Raw genomic sequence first — 16495 nt, forward strand, 5'->3', positions numbered from 1 at the left:
CGTGAGATCGGGAAGGGCAATGCAGGAAGGGCAACACATGTGAACAGCGTATGTTCGGCGATTTCCGCTATGAACAAGGCCGCGAAAACTTGACGCTATTGTACATCGACTGAGTAAGAATAATTCATGAGTAACTCCGACATCCCGTGTCTGTAGTCGGCCTGTCCATGGAACCGAAAGATCTGCGTAGGCACAGTGTGTTGGCTCCCACTGCGGACGGATTGCAGCCGTTGCTGCGAGTTCTGCGGGTGGTGGTCAAAGAGAGTCAAAGAGGCTCTGGACAGCCCTGAACGTTGACACGGATGCTGTGCGGGAGTAAACTTGAGACGGGCGCTGACGGGCGTCCCTTACTTCTGGAAGCGAGCAAGTGGGAGACATGCGCACATAGAACTCGAAGTACCAAGTCCTAAGTCCGCAACGCGTCCGGAATATTCGCTAGTATTGGTGATGTGTCTTCTAGCTGCGACGAGAACACCAAGATAGGGCCATTGCTTGCCTAGTTTAACAAACCGTCGAAGTTGGCTGCAATCTATAAAGGGAGAAGGCCGCATCGATGGGGGTATCTACGCAGCCGCAGCCGAACGGAGCAAGTCTGAAGCCGCGCCGCGAAGTGGGCTTCGAAGCGGGTGCTGTGGGTATTCTAGAGTTGCATGCTGATTTCCCCAGTGCTGTTAATAACCGTCTGAGAGAACAAGAGAGGACACACAGGAGTTGAGGGCAGAAATAAGTCGACGGCAAGACATCGGACCAGCGTGAGTTCGAGTCTGTCATGATCTGACAGGATCGCGATGAAGAAAGTCAGCTGAGCTGCTGACGAGTGATCATGTAGCAAGCACGACGAGGGGCGAGTGTCGTCGGGTGCACCGTGCAGAAAGGCGTTGATTAGTGACTAGTGACGTACCATAAATAAGAACCACGATTGTATTGCGACTCTAAGCGCCGAGCTCGGGTGCAGACGAGAAGGAGCGGTGAGAAGTCCGTTCTCTGCGGGATCATCCGCGCAATCTTGGGATACTGGTGGCTGTCAATGATTTGATCTTCAGCATCAACTGAGCTGAAGATCGGCTCATGCGCTAGCCTAGTGATTGGCCATCGAGAACGATAAGACCCTCTAAGCAGACGCGTTCGTCAGCGGGGCCGTCACGTTCACGACGCCTACACACAATCGCGGCACAAGCCAGTCGGCGGGGAAACTCACGCGTAGTCGGGTGCTATCGAGTCGGAGATGAGAGGGCTTAGTCGGTTCTCGGTCGAGGAGCCGTTCTGCGCCGCTGGGGGGGAAGTGGCAGGCGATCAAATGAGTGTTGATGCCGGTCTGGAGCAGGAAGTGGAGGTGCCAACCTAGCCTAGCAAGACTGTGAGTGTAGTGAAACATGTGCAAGGCTCTGAGAGACCTGCATGGCTGGGTCGGGGGTGGCAAGAAAGGTGACACAGTGGCGACGCCCATTGAGCACAGCCATGAACTCTGTCAATCCTTCGGAACGCGTCGATCCTTAATGCGTTAGAAATGGAGGTTTCCGTTATTGGGACAGGGTTACCGGGTCCTGAGCAAGTAAGACACTCACGATGAACCGGGGTCCGTGATGATCTTGTTCAATCGTTTGACGTGATGGTGCACGGTTACGTTCCAGTTACGTTCCTCACTATAAGGCCGTTGTTCCTGCACAGTTTCATTCCGCTCTTTTCAGCCTTCCTCCCTTTTCTTGCCATCTCTGCCTTGGCATTTCTCTCCTCCTTCCCTCCACCATCTCCCCGCAGGCTCCTCCGATAACCAGCAGCCATGCCCTCCGCCGGCGAGAACTATGCTGTCTACTCCAGCATGTATTCCCTGGCAGGCGCCGTCGTCTTTGCCATCGTATACTTCCTCCTCTTCTTCGCTTTCGTCTTCAAGGCCATTAGCCGCCCAACATACGTCCACTTTATGTTGGCATTCTTCTGCATCAGTACGTTTGTCAACTCAAAGTTAACAAAACTGCCTTCAACTGACGACATTTTCCCCAGTCCGTATATGCGCCTTTGTAATCCGTGCACTCCTCATCAAGGAAGAAAGTATCGGCGAGAACCTGAACGTCTTCATTGCATACCAAATTATCTACAATGTCGGTTTCTTCGGTATTCTCTACTCCGCATACACTCTCGTCCTCGACCGGTATGTGGCAACGCCCAAAACGATCGAGCCGCACTCTAGCTAATATCCACTACAGCATGTCTTTTGCCAAGCGCCGCCCGAACGGCCCCATCTCTATGCTGCTCTCGCGCCCCTTCCTGTTCAGGATTGCGCTGTCTGCTGGCATTGCCCTCGGTATCGCTGGCGCTTCTATAGCCGCGACCGCTACGAAGGCGTCGACGGCTAGCACCGGCTCAACGCTCCGCGAGGCCGCTGTCTACATCTTCCTTGCCCTCTCGGCGCTTGTCTTCCTCCAGACGATCTTCCTCGCCCGTGCTGAGTCATCAGGTACGCTGACCTTCACCTTCTGTCCACAGCCCATAGCATGCTTACGCGAAATCGTTCTCAGATGGCACCTACAAGCAAACCATGGATGGGTTTGGCGCCCAGAATGGCGCCTTCATTCTCGCCCTCATCTCGCTGCTCCTGGTCGCTCGCGAGGCGTTCTTCACTGCGACGATACACAACACCAGCGAGCAGAACAACGAGAAGCTCTGGTACCCGCTCTCTGCCCTGACCGAGCTCGTTGCCGTCATCCTCTTCCTCATCCCTGGCCTCGTGCCCGCACGGAAGGAGATCCGTGACAACAACTACTAAGCGAGGCGGGTACTTCCTTAGCGACGGGGTTGGATTTAGGTGCCCAGTATGGCGGATAGATGGATTGTTGGATGGACAGATGCTAGTTCGTCGGATTGGCAGATAGTACTCGAGCCCAGGCAGAGTGCTAAATGTAGGGGTGCGGTGGGAGCGCATGCGTATCATGACTCCGCACTTTTTGCGGATCTATATATCTCCTCTCTGTTTTCATTCCTTTCTTTGCCGTTTGCTGTCTATCTGTCTCTGGTCCCGGCTGTGGGCCTAGTAATGTATGTTCACGACTAATTGATATTTATGATTCGTGTCGCTTGCGAATGATACCAGATTCTTGCGTTGTCATAATCCATCCAGAGTGTGCAGCTCAATGCGGAACGAGCAGATGAAGCGTGTATTCGATCAATTCGTTAAGGCGTCAAAATGACAGGCGTCGATGTCGTTTGCACATCATTTAATATCAAAGCATCGACAGCTGTCGACCGTGGCTGCCAGTGGAGAAGGGTTCCACTCTCCAGAGTCGACTGTTCCAGGCTGGTCAGTATTATTCCCATACACCGTCATGGTCGTGGTCCTCCTTGAAGTTCGCTATGTAAGCTACTCTTTTATGAAGGCACGAATCCTGTAGATCATCCGGGCTCTCGCGCGCAGATCTCACTGGCAAGTCGCTTTGTAGAGCTACAAAATATTGCGCTAGGCATGAACTCCTTGAGGCTGAGAGTTCGGAGGAACGCGATTAACAACCAATGTGGTGGATCCCATTCAAGCGTAGCGCGAACTTAAACCGCATATACTGTATGCGACTCACAAGGTACGATCGAGCTGAACTAGGGGATGAAACGCGCTGAAGGGAGTCAGATCCGATCCGCAAGGCCTCGCTGCATTATGCAGGCGTAAGTTGGGCGCAAGTCTATGCCAGATATGATGCTTTGCACATACAAAAATCCAGGCAAACGCGACAAACATTGAATGTACGATTAAACTAAACCTTCGAAGCCGGCGTCAGGCACCTAGACAGACGGAAGAGGCAACACATATCATATGGCGCACACGTGGCCCTCAAAGCACACAGAAATACTCAACAGGTGAGCCGTAGTAGCTCCATCATCGTGTTTGGCATTACAACGTGATATACCAGGATAAAAACATAAATATGATACCCGCCCGTCCCGTTGATAGTGAGTGATAAATTACATCTCTAGCATCACCAATACACCCGTAGCGTCACCCGCGAGCGTGCCACTCGCGGCCGAGCCCTCGTGTCGTCCGGCCGGCGCGATTTACATGAAGAGCTGGCCGACGGCGGAGGCGGAGCCGTCGTCGTTGTACAGGCACGAGCCAGTGCCGGCGTAGCCGGCGCCCGCGGCGTCGTTCTGCTGGAAGAGCGAAGGCGAGCTGGCGACGAAGGGGAAGTAGAGCTGGACGTAGTCGGCGCCGTCGAGGAAGGGAATGGCCTGCTTGAAGAAGTTGACCCTGTTGCGAGAGAGCGGACGATGAGCGTTCTGAATTATGAACGACACGGAGATGAACGGCGGAAACTTACTGGTCTGCCTGGCCGCCGGCGGGGTTCTGGAGCGCGAACTCGGTGATAACGATCTGGGTGTTGGGGAACTTGCTGTTCGCGCTCTCGACGTAGCTCTGGAAGGTCGCGAAGTCCGGGCCGTACCAGTGCTATAGAGTAGACGCGTCAGTACAACCGAGAAATAAGGGAGCTCATCCTTGAAGCGCGAAGCTCACCAAGTTGATGTAGTCGTACGAGCAACCACCGTTGCACGCAGAGATCATCTGGCTGAGCCAGTCGAGACCCTGACCGGCGCTGGCGGACGACGTGACGGCGGGGAGTGCCTTCTTGATAGGGATGGCGTTGATGTTGTTGATGTACCACGTCGCGGCATCGCCGGGCGAGATCATGCCGGTGTCGGGCTCGTTGAGCGTGAAGAGCGTAGCCCAACCCTGCGCTGACTGGCGCGATGCGAGCTGCGCGATAGGCGACGAGTCACAGTCGGTGCAGCGCTGCATGCCAATGAAACCGAGGTTGCCGATGCCGTTTGAGCATGGCGGAGCGTAGGTCTCGTAGTCATAGATGGCGACGATGTTGCCGTCGCCGTTGTTCAGAACGTTCGTGTCGAGAGTGCTGTCATCTGGTGTTGGAGTCAGCGTCTGGGACAAGCGGTCAGGTCACTGGCGAAGGCTTACAGTAGGTCCAGGTGAGACCACGCTTGCCAGCCTGGGCGGCAGCGGTGAAGAGAGCGAGAGCAGCGAAAGCAGTGGATAACATTGTGAAACGGATGGCTAAAGGCTTGGTGGAGGTCCCGCTCCCTTTTTTCATGTATTTATACCACTTCCGAGGACAAAGAGGAATGTTGTAAGGCACCGTCGAGACCCGTCCATGCTACGAAACAAACCGCCAGCCTCGCAAGATGCGAAAGATGGATGTGCATTGAAGACTCCACCTTCACATGCAACGTCCAGCGAATCAGTGTAGCGAACTAAAATCCGTGATGGCCGTCACAGCTCAGCCAATGACGAGGCAAAAACAGCCTTCGATCACGGACTGCGCGCATAAGAGACCGGTGCACGAATGATATTACCGAGGAGAGTGCTGGAGAACTCTGGAGAATACAGCAACCAAGATTGAGACGCCCGCGCGAATGAATACATGTTGGTCTGGGCGGCAGAGTATCATTCGTGGCATGGTATAAGGCGCGGCGAGGTTGACGAAACATCAGGAAATGGGGTTCTCGATCAAAAACGAAGAGGTGGTCAGTTGCCTGAGAAAGGAATGTCGTGACGACGGCAACCACGGGGGACGGGGATTGAGACGGAGGCTCTACACTTGCCGACGTGGACACATACGACTGAGCGATCGCTGAAACTTAGCATCACTCCACGAGCGCGTATAAGCCATAGGGAGGGAAAAGTTACTCGGTTCCGAGGCAAAGCAGAGGTTAACATTGTCTGTCCACTTGTGCGAGTCGTCGCCCTGGACCAGACTGAACCAGGTCCTGAGCTTGACGTCGCCAGAAAGCCGGAGTCATGTCTTAGAGATGGTCCCTCTCGCCGTCGGTCCCTTGCAGATCTCCAACGAGACGACCACAGAATTCCCGCCCGTCGGCTTGTCAACGCCATGAGGTCACAGGTACACCACAGTATACCTCATGTTGAGCCTGCACCGCGCTTGCTGGCAGTCAACAAATATCAAAGACAAAAAGCAATCGCGAGTGAACAAGTGTGTATCTACGAGCCATCTTGTGACACACCTCTTGTTGACTTGCTCGTCACGGGCAGTGCTCCGAGCGGTGAGATGGGCCGATGAGAAGGACAGAAGAGCACAGCAATCGACGACGATGAGCTGGCAGAAGCAGATGGCCATCACGAACATGCCGTCATCATTCTGACGTATCTCAGTTTCCGGCCTTTGCCGGCCGTGCAGCGCCGTAGAATACGAACATACCCCTCGTTATAAACCTGCATCCTTGCTCTCAGCTGCTCATACATGCTCTATGCTATCACGGACGGTTTCCACATGCTGCTTACATACCTGGATCTGATTTGGACGGCACACTTAATACTCTTATAGACGGTCGCAGAAGTTTGGGCCGCCTGCAGCTCAATGAGACAAGGCACGACACGCACCTGGGGCTGGGGACTCTGGCTGTGACTCCTCACCACCGGACTGAGGCTCTGAGTCGGTGAATGCAGCTACACTGACTGGTAGAGATTCCGACCCATTTGAAGGCGATGATTCTCGAGGCTGCCCAAGAAGCAGATGCTCACCATACGATAGGTCTATCCAGATGCCGGTGTGTTTGAGTTAGGATCCCTCGCAAGCGCCTACTGTCTACACAATATTTGAGATGGAAGAGGTCCATGAACCTTCTGCGCGACATCCTCTAGCTCTGACACCTACCCACCAGAAGACGGTCCGAGGGCACCACGCCTGTTGTAGGAAATTCTTTCAAGTCGCTTGCTCGATACCCTTCACAATCGGAAACGCGCTCCTTGTTTGGGCATAGGGCGTGCGCGTGAATCCTTGTCTTACGATGGCGTTCAACAACTGGTCGCCCACCTCTGCCAACTTCTAGACTAATTCTTGATGTTTCCAGACTTGCTCGGCTCGGCTGTGACATCTTCAAATACATGTCTACCACCACCATCATAGTTGGTTCTGCCATGGCCGGCCTGCCACTTGTTGAAGCTCTCAGTTGTCTATTGCATCGTCACTCTCATACCACTCCGTGGCTATACAACGACCTTTGTCAATATCTCTGCCGACATGACTTCCTGGAACTCAGTAGATATACCTGCCCAGTAAGGGCGGGGTTCTGAAGCCGGCCATACAGTAGCCTCGAGATGTCCGTCCAACTACTGCTGCTTTTGACGTCTTCTCACGTTGCACAGTCATACAGCTGCGCACGGGCAGTTCGATGGAGAAATGACTTGGTTGTTCGCCCACCGCATTTTGTTTTGACCCATGATTTTGGCCAAGGATGCTCACGAACTTCCGGTCGAGCCTACCACCCCGACTTTGGCTTATGACCGAATCGGACCTGCTTGCTTCAACGGGTCGTCCTTTTGACAAGCAACGACAGCGTCTGTGGTGCACCCACGGGCTAGCGGCCTCCATTGCATCTGCCATGGCATCATTTGCCCGTTTGGCAGTTTCAATCCCTCGCATGCTTCTTTGGTCCCTTGATGATGTCGTACTTCAGACCGTCTCTTGGTCCAGATCCTTGAACGCATCTTCTCGCGTTTGCAATAGTATGAGGCTATTTAAGCTTTAGGCTTATCTTAGACACATGATGTAGACTTGGAGTCAATGTCCAACTTGAGAATAGGAAGATATTGTTCGAGAGACGAGTTCGCACGGTGCACGGCGATGTCAGAGTTGCTCACAAGATCAACACCGTGACAGCTTGCCTCGTGGCAATGGAAAGAATATGGCAAGCCCTGGAGGCAGAATCACGATGAGCGGGTTTAGACAGTCAAAAGCAGGGCCTGTGTCAATATATATGCTGCGCTCGAGCATTGTTTTCGGCCAGGAGTGGACGTCACTTCGCAAGGGGGATGTGGGGTTAGGCACGTCCAGGGTGGCGGAGGGAAATCAGTGCACGCGGCTGTGAGGCCGAACGGAATCAGTAGGCAACTCCCTTCCACACGTTGTCCACTCCTCTTTTTCCGTCTCGTCCCCTCCGATTCTGTTAGATATCTTCTTTCACTTTCATCTCCCAGTCTCCTCTTCATCTGCCCTAACCCTCGATCTACTTTATCCACCAAAAATCTAGTCAAATGTCTGGCCAGCCTCCTCACCCCATCTCACCTCCCCCGGTCCCCGTTTCGCCTCCATCGACTGGTGTGCGCCGCCATCATACTATCACAGCGACATCTCGTAGAAATGCTCGAAATGTCATATCGGAAGAGGGATCCCAGGAGCAGCAGCTTTGGCACGATGACGAGCCGGTGGACGAAGACTGGGTCGGTGGAGTGGGGGCCGTTGGAGAAAAGACGAGCCTACATAGACAAAGCTCCCTGCCGACTAAATACGCTCGAGGTACGTGAAATATGCAGCTTTTTATACCGGCCCTCCCTGAGGCGCCGTGTGTATGAGTCGATGAGCTCGGTCACGTCTGACGTACGGATCCTCGGCAGGCATCCACGGGAAGAGCGCCAGACAGCCTGGTAATCTCACGCCGAGGACTATGAATAGCCTTACAGCGATTGCTGGGCACGAAGGCGATGAGGAGGACTGGGAGAACGAAATGCGTGGATATCCGCACGAGGATGGGGTACGTTGGTCATTTCGCATATCTTAAACCATTGGCCCCTTTCGTCTCGTGGGCGGAGAAGTACCGATTCGCCACTCAATCGCTCCTGTCCCGCTATCCTTTGAGCTTTCGTCCCTTATCCTTTGACCATCTCCTCCTTACTACCTAGACTAACGTCTGGCCCATTCTTTAGCTTGACATGTCCAATGACCCTGCGCAGCATCAGCAAGTTATCGATGCGCAGGCACAATCTCAGTCCGGCAACCCTTCCCCGCTTTCGCCCCACTTTGGCGCTCCCAACGCCCCCTCACCGCCTCTCGCAGCTTCAGGGGTTCGCCGTCACCAAAGCCTAACGTATGGCGCCCAGGGCAATGCCAGACAGATGCCCGCTGCTACTGCCGCTGCCGGGTTGAGGAGAGCTGGCACTCTTCAAGCTACCGGTCGTCACCCTTCCGCGATGGGACCGACCCCTCACAGTCCAAGCCCGCCCAACGAAGAGGAGCAGTACGAGTACGAAGAGGATCTAGTGAACCCCTATGAAGACGAGTCATACTTTAACTCGCGCTCCCCTCCACCGGGCCAGCAGCAGTATCAGGGCCAGGTACAGAGCCAGGGGATGTATGCGGGCAGCCTGGGACGCTCACCTTGGAATACGCCTGGCTCAGCATTCAGCCCGGGCAGCTCGAGCAGCATCGATGACGTCCAGCGGGCGCTCTCCGCGCTAGAGTTCAACAATTCGAACCAGATCTACACGCCCAACACGCAATACGGGACCGGTAACCAGGCCTCGTACCCGCCTCGGTTCAACAACAATGGCAATGGCGGCCAGGTTCCGTCTGGCTTGCGGCCCGGTAACGGTCACCCGGCGGTCGACAATGGGCGCAAGCTACAGCTCGTGACTGATCTCGAGGGCAAGCCGGCCAGCGTACAAAGCGCCGCGCCATATGTCCCGCAGGTTGGCGGGCATCAACAGCAGCAGCAGCAGCGTGTCCCTGGCGATGGTGGTGACCACGCGCTCACGGCGGGAGGCACGAACTGGGAGCAGAAGGACAAGCTCATCGGAGGGCGGACATCGAACCCGAACCTTAACTACGGCTACAAGCAGGGCCAGCAGGGCAACATTCCGAACGTGCCGCCCATCCCTCAGCAGTACCTTAACCAGAACGTTGGTGGACAGGCGCCGCGCTTGGGTCAGCAGCAGCAGCAACAGCAGCAGACGGCATTTGGCCAACAGGCACCCTTACAGCAGACGCAGGGCGAGGGTGGCGGACAGCCGCTCTCTGGATTTATTGGCTCGCCGATTGACGTGCCTTCGCTAATTGCTGTGAAGGGATACAATCCTACGCAATTCGACACGCGTCCCGCTTTCGTATGTTTATGCCTGAATTATTTATCATGCATATATATTAACGTTACTTCCCATTAGGCGCGTTACTTTGTCATCAAATCGTACACGGAGGACGACGTGCATAAGTCCCTGAAGTATGAAATTTGGAGCTCGACCGACCCGGGCAACAAGCGTTTGGACAAGGCTTTCAAAGAGTTGGCGGGTAGAGGCCCCATATACCTGTTCTTCAGTGTCAATGCTAGGTGAGAGATTGGCACTATTGTCATCGAGCGTTGACCTAACTATCTATATAGTGGCCACTTCTGTGGGATGGCAGAGATGTTGACGCCGGTTGATTACACCCGCAGCAGCACTGTGTGGGCTTCCGACAAGTGGAAGGGTGTGTTCAAAGTGCGGTGGATTTTCGTTCGGGATATCCCCAACATGAACCTCCGGCACATTCGCTTGAAGTGAGTGCACCGCTAAATTACTGTTAGCTGTCATTTCTGACCTGAATCGATAGCAATACGCAGGAGCGCAAGCCTGTTACCAACTCCAGGGACACGCAAGAGCTCTTGCCCGAAGCCGGTCAAGAGATGCTCCGCATTTTCCACACGCACCCCGCACGGACTTCGCTGCTGCAGGACTTTGCGTTCTACGAGGTTCGTTCCACGTGACGTTAACCTTCTCATATCTAATAAAACGTCTTTTAGCTGCAAGCGATGCAGAAGGTGCAGGCTCAGCAAGGCGGCGAGTCGGTGGCTCCCAGCCAAGGACCGCCTTCTTCTCCGCCGCAACAGCAGCAGCAGCAACAGCAGGTCTTCGCCATGGGCGGCATGGGCAACCCGGCCTCTATGTACGGCGGGATGTCGCCGCAAATGAACGGCGCTATGTCCCCGGCGATGCTCCAGATGCAGATGGGCATGATGAGTCCGCAGTTTGGCATGCCGCAGAACCAGACGATGCAGCAGAGCGTCATGCGCAACACCACGAGCCCTGGACCTCCCGGTGGCCAAAGCTACATGAATGTCCCTTACTAAGAACGGACGAAGAAGTTAAGAAAGAAAGAACGAATGGACGGATGGATTCAAATAAAATGAAGCAAAGGGCGAAGAAAAATGGCGGTCACGACGTGGCCTTCGCGCCTCCCTGAGGGACGCGCGTCGTCGCAGACTCTGAAGATGACATTGACGGTATAGAATCTCGACATATTGATCTTGCAAACGCCTCCCCAACACTTCTTGCTCCAACCCCCATGCACCGTTGAATTATTAACAATGTATCACTGACAAGCCTTTCTCGCTCCCTTTTTCTCTTTCTTGCAACCCCCAGCCCTTCCCTCGCGTAACGCTTAATCGCTCCATGTCATCTATTGCTCTTGCTTCAGCTCTTATCAATCCCCTTCCTCGTTCTCCATACGTTATCGTTTCGAGACTTCGCTTTCCCCAATCCTTTGTGTAATGCAGCAGCTGCTCCGATGGCCATGGACATGGGACACTAAATGGACATGGATCTCATATGTTCAACAGATCACGCTACATTGTACTTGTTCCATCAGCACAACGTTTCACAGTCCCTGCTATAGCTCCCTCTGTAAATCCGCCTTTAGTATCGCCATTGCTCTTTGAATTTTATGGTATATATGGCAGTGCGCAAAGTGATGAACGTGGGTGGTATTGATGCAGTTTTTCAACATGTAGGCAAAGAGGTATGTGCGAGAGGGTACAACTAAGGCATCTGGTCTACTGTGTGCGCAAAAGGTCCTGGAACTGCTTTACCACAGCGTCTGCGAACGCGCGATCATTGATATGCGCATCGATCTCCTCCACTCTGCACTCAAGTCCGCCTTCCCGGATTGCGTTTAGCAAGGCTTGATCTGCCTCCGCATCATAAAACGGCCCTCCCTCCTTGTCGATCCCAGATAATCCTCGCAAGGGCAGGATAACACGGGTCTTCTCTGGCGATGCTTGACGCAGCTTTTTCACGATCGTTTCTCCGAGCGTCCTGCACTCCTCGGCTGTCGTGCGCATGAGCGTGATCGTCGGGTTGTGGTGCACGAATGTGCGGCCCTTGTCGGCGCCCTGAAATATCTCGGGAACGGTCGCCGCGGGACCGAAGTTGACCATGTCGAGTGCGCCGATGGATATGACCTGATTATACGGGATCGGGATTCAGTGAATCGATGTTAACTGTCAACTGTTTCCTTGGAAGGTGAAGGAAGTGGCGAAGACTAAACTCACCTGAGGGATCCCCGCCCGCGCAGCGGCAGTGAGCCTGTCAGGCCCTGCGGACAGTACGCCCCCAACGAGCTCGTCCGCGAGCTCGGTGGTCGTGAGGTCGATCACGCCCGCAAAGTGGCCCTCGGCGATGAGCCGCTCCATTGACTGCCCGCCGGCGCCGTTCGCGTGGAAGACGACGACGGAGTACCCGAGCTCCTCCAGCGCGGGCGTCATCATCTCCACGCAGGGCGTCGTCAGCCCAAACATCGTCACCGCAATCGCCGGCCGGCCGTCTTGCGCCCCCCGCTTCTCTACGCGCGCGGCCTGCCAGGAGGCTTCGACCATGCCCGCGATGGCGCTGGCCGCGTTCGTGAGGACGGTGCGCAAGATCGGGTTCATGCCCGCGATGTCCGCGACCGAGTACATCATCGTCACGTCCGCGCCGCCCACGTACGCCCGCGTGTCGCCCGCGGCCATCGTGCTCACGAGCATCTTCGGCGCGCCCAGGGGGAGCGCGTTTCTGAACGCCGCCGCGCACACGCTCGTGTTGCCCGATCCGCCGGCGCCAATTGCACCTGCGACCTTGCCTTCTTCGTATAGCTTCTGCAGCGTGACGCGTAGGGCATCGGACATGGCAGTCATGGCTGCTCCGCGTGTGGACATGTCGGGCGTGGAGGCGCCGAGGAGGTCTGAGCGCGAGATGTCGATTTCAGAAGAGGACGGGGGGTCGTAAAAGCCGACGTCGATGAGGATGGCATTGCATCGCCCAGAAGACTGGATGGTGCGCTTGATGAATAGCAGCGCGTCCAGCTTGGTGTCGCACGTCCCCGCGACGGCGACGGTCGGTAGCGACCCCTTATGAGAGCCGTTCGTAGGCGCCACGTTGCTCCTCCTGTGTTTGGCCGTCAAGAATGAGAGCATGGCTGACCCGAAGAGGAGACGTGAGTGGACGAGGGTGACGTCGACGAACGCACAGGGACGGTGGCACCTGCGAGCTGGATGTCAAGTTTCGTATGACGGCGGAATTAAACGAATGCGGCACGCGCGGAGCCTTTGGAGCTGTAAATGAACGCCCAGAAGACATGACGTGCGAATGAGCGTGCGTGCAGGAAGGAGTGCAGGAAGGCCTGCCCTCTACACACACGCGGAGAGCCGACGCGGGGCATGTGTGGATGTCAGGAGACATGCGTGACGTTCCATATAGGGGGTGTATTTTAGGTGCTTGGCGGGCCGAGAAGACCGCGAAGATCTGGATGATTACATAGGGCGAGTTGACGAGTCGGACTGACGCATCCTCCTTCAGCAATTGTAGGCATGGCGGAAACGTCGCGACAAGCAGCACTCAGGCGGTTAAGGGAGCACATCAACAACGGGGAGGCGATCGTTGGAGGAGGTGCTGGAGTTGGATTGAGCGCAAAGACACAAGAGGCCGGTGGGGTGGACTTGATCATCTTGTATAACTCTGGACGCTATCGGATGGCTGGGAGGGGTTCTCTTGCAGTAAGTCTCCGCAAACTTCCTTGAAGTGATGGCTGTTCCCGACAGACGTTGCAGGGGCTAATGCCGTACGGCGATGCGAACGCCATCATGCTCGACATGGCACGGGAGACATTGACGGTGGTGAAGCACACGCCGGTGCTGGCAGGTGTGTGTGGGACAGACCCGTTCCGCGACATGCGCCGGCTGTTGCAGGAGGTCAAAGATACCGGGTTCACGGGTGTGCAGAACTTCCCGACCGTCGGACTGATCGACGGCGTGTTCCGACAAAATCTGGAGGAGACGGGCATGGACTACGGCAAGGAGGTGGAGATGATCCGCATCGCGCACGAGCTGGACCTGTTGACGACGCCATACGTGTTCAATCCGGACGAGGCGACGCGGATGGCGAAGGCAGGCGCGGACGTGGTAGTCGCGCACATGGGGCTGACGACAAGTGGGACGATCGGTGCGCAGACGGCACTCACGCTGGATGACTGCGTGAAGCGGGTACAGGACATTCGGGATGCGGCGTTCGAGGTGAACAATGAGATCATCGTGCTATGCCACGGAGGGCCCATCGCGACGCCCAAGGATGCGCAGTACGTGATTGAGCGGGTCAAGGGCATCCACGGATTCTTTGGGGCCAGCTCGTTGGAGAGGCTGCCCGTCGAGGTGGCAATGAAGGAAACAACACGAGAGTTCAAGGCCATTCGTCTGGCGTCTGCCTAGTATTATGATGTTATGTTACCTCCAAGTCAGTTTATGCAATCGAGTGATGCAAATTCTGTGGGTGAATATGAGCAAAAATACAGCGCATCAAGTTACCCAGGAGATGAGTCTCAGAACAAAGACAGAAGCGTAAGATTATTATGTCGGACAATGGGGCGGGGGCAGTTCAGAGTTGAGACGCGCCTGAGCTCGCGACCTGACAACAGTCCAAAACAAGCCTATCCCTCCTTCTCCTGGTTCACTCCCCAGCAGCAGCCCAACGGCATCTCACCGACAAGGCCCCCCTCACCATGGCCCTCCTCTCAGATCGGCAGAAGGAAGAACTGTGAGCACAACTCGCCCTATCTGTACCCTCTCATAAACCATTATTTGACGGGAATTATCCAGGCACAAGTCCATGCTCGAGTACCTACACTCGAACAACTTCATCGAGGCATTCCACGCACTCAAGGAAGAGTCTGGCATAGAGTACACACCAGATCCGAAAACAAAGTATGCAGGTCTCCTCGAGAAGAAGTGGACAAGCGTTATCCGACTCCAGAAGAAGGTCCGTCTAACTCTCAATCCTTTGTCCCTCCCCGCACTCCCGCTTACATCTCACCGATGACCTCAAGATCATGGACCTCGAGAACCGCAACGCCTCGCTTCAGGAGGAACTCACTCTCGCACCATCACGTCGAGCCGCGTCCCAGTCAGACTGGATCCCCCGAGCACCCGCAGCACACGTCCTCACCGGTCATCGATCGCCCATCACGCGCGTCGCGTTCCACCCAACATACTCAGTGCTCGCATCAGCAAGCGAAGACGCAACCGTCAAGATATGGGATTGGGAGACGGGCGAGTTCGAGCGGACACTCAAAGGGCATACACGCGCTGTTCTTGATGTTGATTTCGATTCAAAGGGGCTGCTGCTTGGTGCGTAGTGGTATTGTCGTGTATATGCTGGAGCTGATGCGATAACGCCTTCCTTTCTAGTTTCGTGCTCGTCAGACCTCTTCATCAAGATCTGGGACACCCAGAACGAGTGGAAGAATACCAAGACGTTCGCTGGCCACGATCACTCGATATCATCTGTCCGCTTTGTGCCCGGAGATCAGTTCATCGTCAGCGCAAGTCGAGATAGAACCATCAGGATGTTCGATGTTGCCTCGACGTGAGTTCAATTGTGTTCTCCCTCAAAGGTCGTAGATCGGCGTAGCGCAGAATGTGCTGACGCGATCGCAGGCACCTTGTGCGGACGATCACGGGCCACTTGGACTGGGTGCGGTGTGTAATTCCCTCCGAGGACGGAAAACTGTTGGCCAGCTCGTCTAACGACCAGGTGCGTTTTTGATCTCGCCTTATATATGCCGTTGCCCGTTGTTACTAACTGCTTTCACAGACAGCACGAATATGGGATGCGTCAAACGGAGAGTATAAGATGGAGCTCAGAGGGCACGAGAACGTTGTCGAGGTCGTCGCATTTGCTCCCATAGCAGCATATGGTGCCATAAGAGAACTCGCGGGCCTTCCGGTACGCATCGCATATCGCCGTCGCGCATTGTTGATTAGATTCCCTCATCACGTGCTCTTAGACCAATGACCGGACAAAACGGCCAGGCTCGTTTGTCGCTACCGGTGCAAGAGACAAGACGATTAAGCTTTGGGACACGCAAACAGGCCAGATCCTCAAGAATCTCGTCAGTTCATGCATCTCATCAGAGCAAAAATATAACGCTTATAGTTTGTTCCGCATATATGTAGCCTGGTCATGACAACTGGGTACGCGCGCTCGCCTTCCACCCCTCGGGAAAATACCTGCTCTCGGCATCAGACGACAAGACAATCCGGGTGTGGGAGCTCCAAACGGGGCGATGCATGAAGACCGTCGACGCGCACGGTCACTTTGTCACCTCGCTCGCGTGGGGGCGGCAGCTCGTCTCCGCAGGGCGGACCACCAACGGCACTGGTGGTGTCCCCGATCCATCAAAGTCGGGAGACGCCGAGAAGCTCGTTAACGTCATTGCGACGGGGAGCGTCGACCAGACCGTCAAGGTCTGGCTGCCATGATCTCCATTCCCGTCCATGAACGACGGGGATGATGAGCGGTCCTTGGACCGGGCGCAGGCAGATAGAGTAGATGTGTGCGCGGAGCGCGCTGCAAGGATGCGCTTCGCGGCGATGTTCGTTTTTCGACGATGGGCCTTAGCTTAGGGGGAACGCGCGTTGCCCGGATATA

General features: G+C 55.3%; 7 protein-coding genes across 7 annotated transcripts; 4 read left to right on the forward strand and 3 right to left on the reverse strand.

Moving 5' to 3' along the window:
* The first annotated feature begins 1686 nt into the window (after positions 1-1686).
* CONPUDRAFT_141671 (uncharacterized protein) lies at positions 1687-3108 on the forward strand. Its single transcript, XM_007766315.1, has 4 exons — positions 1687-1943; positions 2002-2149; positions 2205-2455; positions 2517-3108. Exons 1-4 carry the CDS (start codon positions 1781-1783, stop codon positions 2762-2764), a joined length of 810 nt encoding a protein of 269 aa, XP_007764505.1. The 5' UTR covers positions 1687-1780; the 3' UTR covers positions 2765-3108.
* Positions 3109-3869: 761 nt separating this feature from the next.
* Positions 3870-6043, reverse strand: CONPUDRAFT_79587 (uncharacterized protein). Its single transcript, XM_007766052.1, has 5 exons — positions 6019-6043; positions 4955-5939; positions 4496-4899; positions 4302-4429; positions 3870-4231 (listed from the first exon to the last, which is right to left on the reverse strand). The coding sequence occupies exons 2-5, from the start codon at positions 5034-5036 to the stop codon at positions 4039-4041; spliced, it is 807 nt and encodes a 268-aa protein (XP_007764242.1). The 5' UTR covers positions 5037-5939; positions 6019-6043; the 3' UTR covers positions 3870-4038.
* Positions 6044-6391: 348 nt separating this feature from the next.
* On the reverse strand, positions 6392-6906 carry CONPUDRAFT_134697 (uncharacterized protein). The gene has a single exon (XM_007766316.1). It carries the CDS (start codon positions 6898-6900, stop codon positions 6652-6654), a length of 249 nt encoding a protein of 82 aa, XP_007764506.1. The 5' UTR covers positions 6901-6906; the 3' UTR covers positions 6392-6651.
* Positions 6907-7936: 1030 nt separating this feature from the next.
* On the forward strand, positions 7937-11453 carry CONPUDRAFT_134698 (YTH-domain-containing protein). The gene is made up of 7 exons (XM_007766317.1): positions 7937-8309; positions 8408-8544; positions 8717-9892; positions 9950-10113; positions 10165-10320; positions 10374-10512; positions 10564-11453. Exons 1-7 carry the CDS (start codon positions 8048-8050, stop codon positions 10888-10890), a joined length of 2361 nt encoding a protein of 786 aa, XP_007764507.1. The 5' UTR covers positions 7937-8047; the 3' UTR covers positions 10891-11453.
* Positions 11454-11518: 65 nt separating this feature from the next.
* On the reverse strand, positions 11519-12915 carry CONPUDRAFT_97178 (UPF0261-domain-containing protein). The gene is made up of 2 exons (XM_007766318.1): positions 12091-12915; positions 11519-12000 (listed from the first exon to the last, which is right to left on the reverse strand). The coding sequence occupies exons 1-2, from the start codon at positions 12730-12732 to the stop codon at positions 11593-11595; spliced, it is 1050 nt and encodes a 349-aa protein (XP_007764508.1). The 5' UTR covers positions 12733-12915; the 3' UTR covers positions 11519-11592.
* A 363-nt stretch (positions 12916-13278) lies between these two features.
* CONPUDRAFT_116995 (uncharacterized protein) lies at positions 13279-14321 on the forward strand. Its single transcript, XM_007766319.1, has 2 exons — positions 13279-13569; positions 13624-14321. Exons 1-2 carry the CDS (start codon positions 13384-13386, stop codon positions 14275-14277), a joined length of 840 nt encoding a protein of 279 aa, XP_007764509.1. The 5' UTR covers positions 13279-13383; the 3' UTR covers positions 14278-14321.
* Positions 14322-14567: 246 nt separating this feature from the next.
* On the forward strand, positions 14568-16326 carry CONPUDRAFT_48788 (dynein regulator; the record flags this gene model as incomplete). Its single annotated transcript, XM_007765912.1, has 8 exons — positions 14568-14602; positions 14665-14824; positions 14892-15192; positions 15253-15430; positions 15502-15598; positions 15659-15790; positions 15852-15956; positions 16021-16326. 8 exons carry the CDS (start codon positions 14568-14570, stop codon positions 16324-16326), a joined length of 1314 nt encoding a protein of 437 aa, XP_007764102.1.
* Between the last annotated feature and the right edge of the window lie 169 nt (positions 16327-16495).

This window comes from Coniophora puteana (assembly GCF_000271625.1).
Source record: "Coniophora puteana RWD-64-598 SS2 unplaced genomic scaffold CONPUscaffold_2, whole genome shotgun sequence".
In the NCBI taxonomy this organism is placed as follows: Eukaryota; Fungi; Basidiomycota; class Agaricomycetes; order Boletales; family Coniophoraceae; genus Coniophora; species Coniophora puteana.

Bases quoted from the DNA above. Each gene is read 5' to 3' on its own strand.
- CONPUDRAFT_141671 (XM_007766315.1), top strand. From the start codon at position 1,781: ATGCCCTCCGCCGGCGAGAACTATGCTGTCTACTCCAGCATGTATTCC. The intron at 1,944-2,001 runs GTACGTTTGTCA...CATTTTCCCCAG, and splicing joins GTTGGCATTCTTCTGCATCA to TCCGTATATGCGCCTTTGTA. The intron at 2,456-2,516 runs GTACGCTGACCT...AATCGTTCTCAG, and splicing joins CGCCCGTGCTGAGTCATCAG to ATGGCACCTACAAGCAAACC.
- CONPUDRAFT_79587 (XM_007766052.1), bottom strand. From the start codon at position 5,036: ATGTTATCCACTGCTTTCGCTGCTCTCGCTCTCTTCACCGCTGCCGCC. The intron at 4,900-4,954 runs GTAAGCCTTCGC...CTCCAACACCAG, and splicing joins TGGTCTCACCTGGACCTACT to ATGACAGCACTCTCGACACG. The intron at 4,430-4,495 runs GTGAGCTTCGCG...TCTACTCTATAG, and splicing joins CGTACGACTACATCAACTTG to CACTGGTACGGCCCGGACTT.
- CONPUDRAFT_134697 (XM_007766316.1), bottom strand. From the start codon at position 6,900: ATGTATTTGAAGATGTCACAGCCGAGCCGAGCAAGTCTGGAAACATCA.
- CONPUDRAFT_134698 (XM_007766317.1), top strand. From the start codon at position 8,048: ATGTCTGGCCAGCCTCCTCACCCCATCTCACCTCCCCCGGTCCCCGTT. The intron at 8,545-8,716 runs GTACGTTGGTCA...CCCATTCTTTAG, and splicing joins GATATCCGCACGAGGATGGG to CTTGACATGTCCAATGACCC. The intron at 10,513-10,563 runs GTTCGTTCCACG...AACGTCTTTTAG, and splicing joins AGGACTTTGCGTTCTACGAG to CTGCAAGCGATGCAGAAGGT.
- CONPUDRAFT_97178 (XM_007766318.1), bottom strand. From the start codon at position 12,732: ATGTCCACACGCGGAGCAGCCATGACTGCCATGTCCGATGCCCTACGC. The intron at 12,001-12,090 runs GTGAGTTTAGTC...CCGTATAATCAG, and splicing joins CGCGGGCGGGGATCCCTCAG to GTCATATCCATCGGCGCACT.
- CONPUDRAFT_116995 (XM_007766319.1), top strand. From the start codon at position 13,384: ATGGCGGAAACGTCGCGACAAGCAGCACTCAGGCGGTTAAGGGAGCAC. The intron at 13,570-13,623 runs GTAAGTCTCCGC...CAGACGTTGCAG, and splicing joins CTGGGAGGGGTTCTCTTGCA to GGGCTAATGCCGTACGGCGA.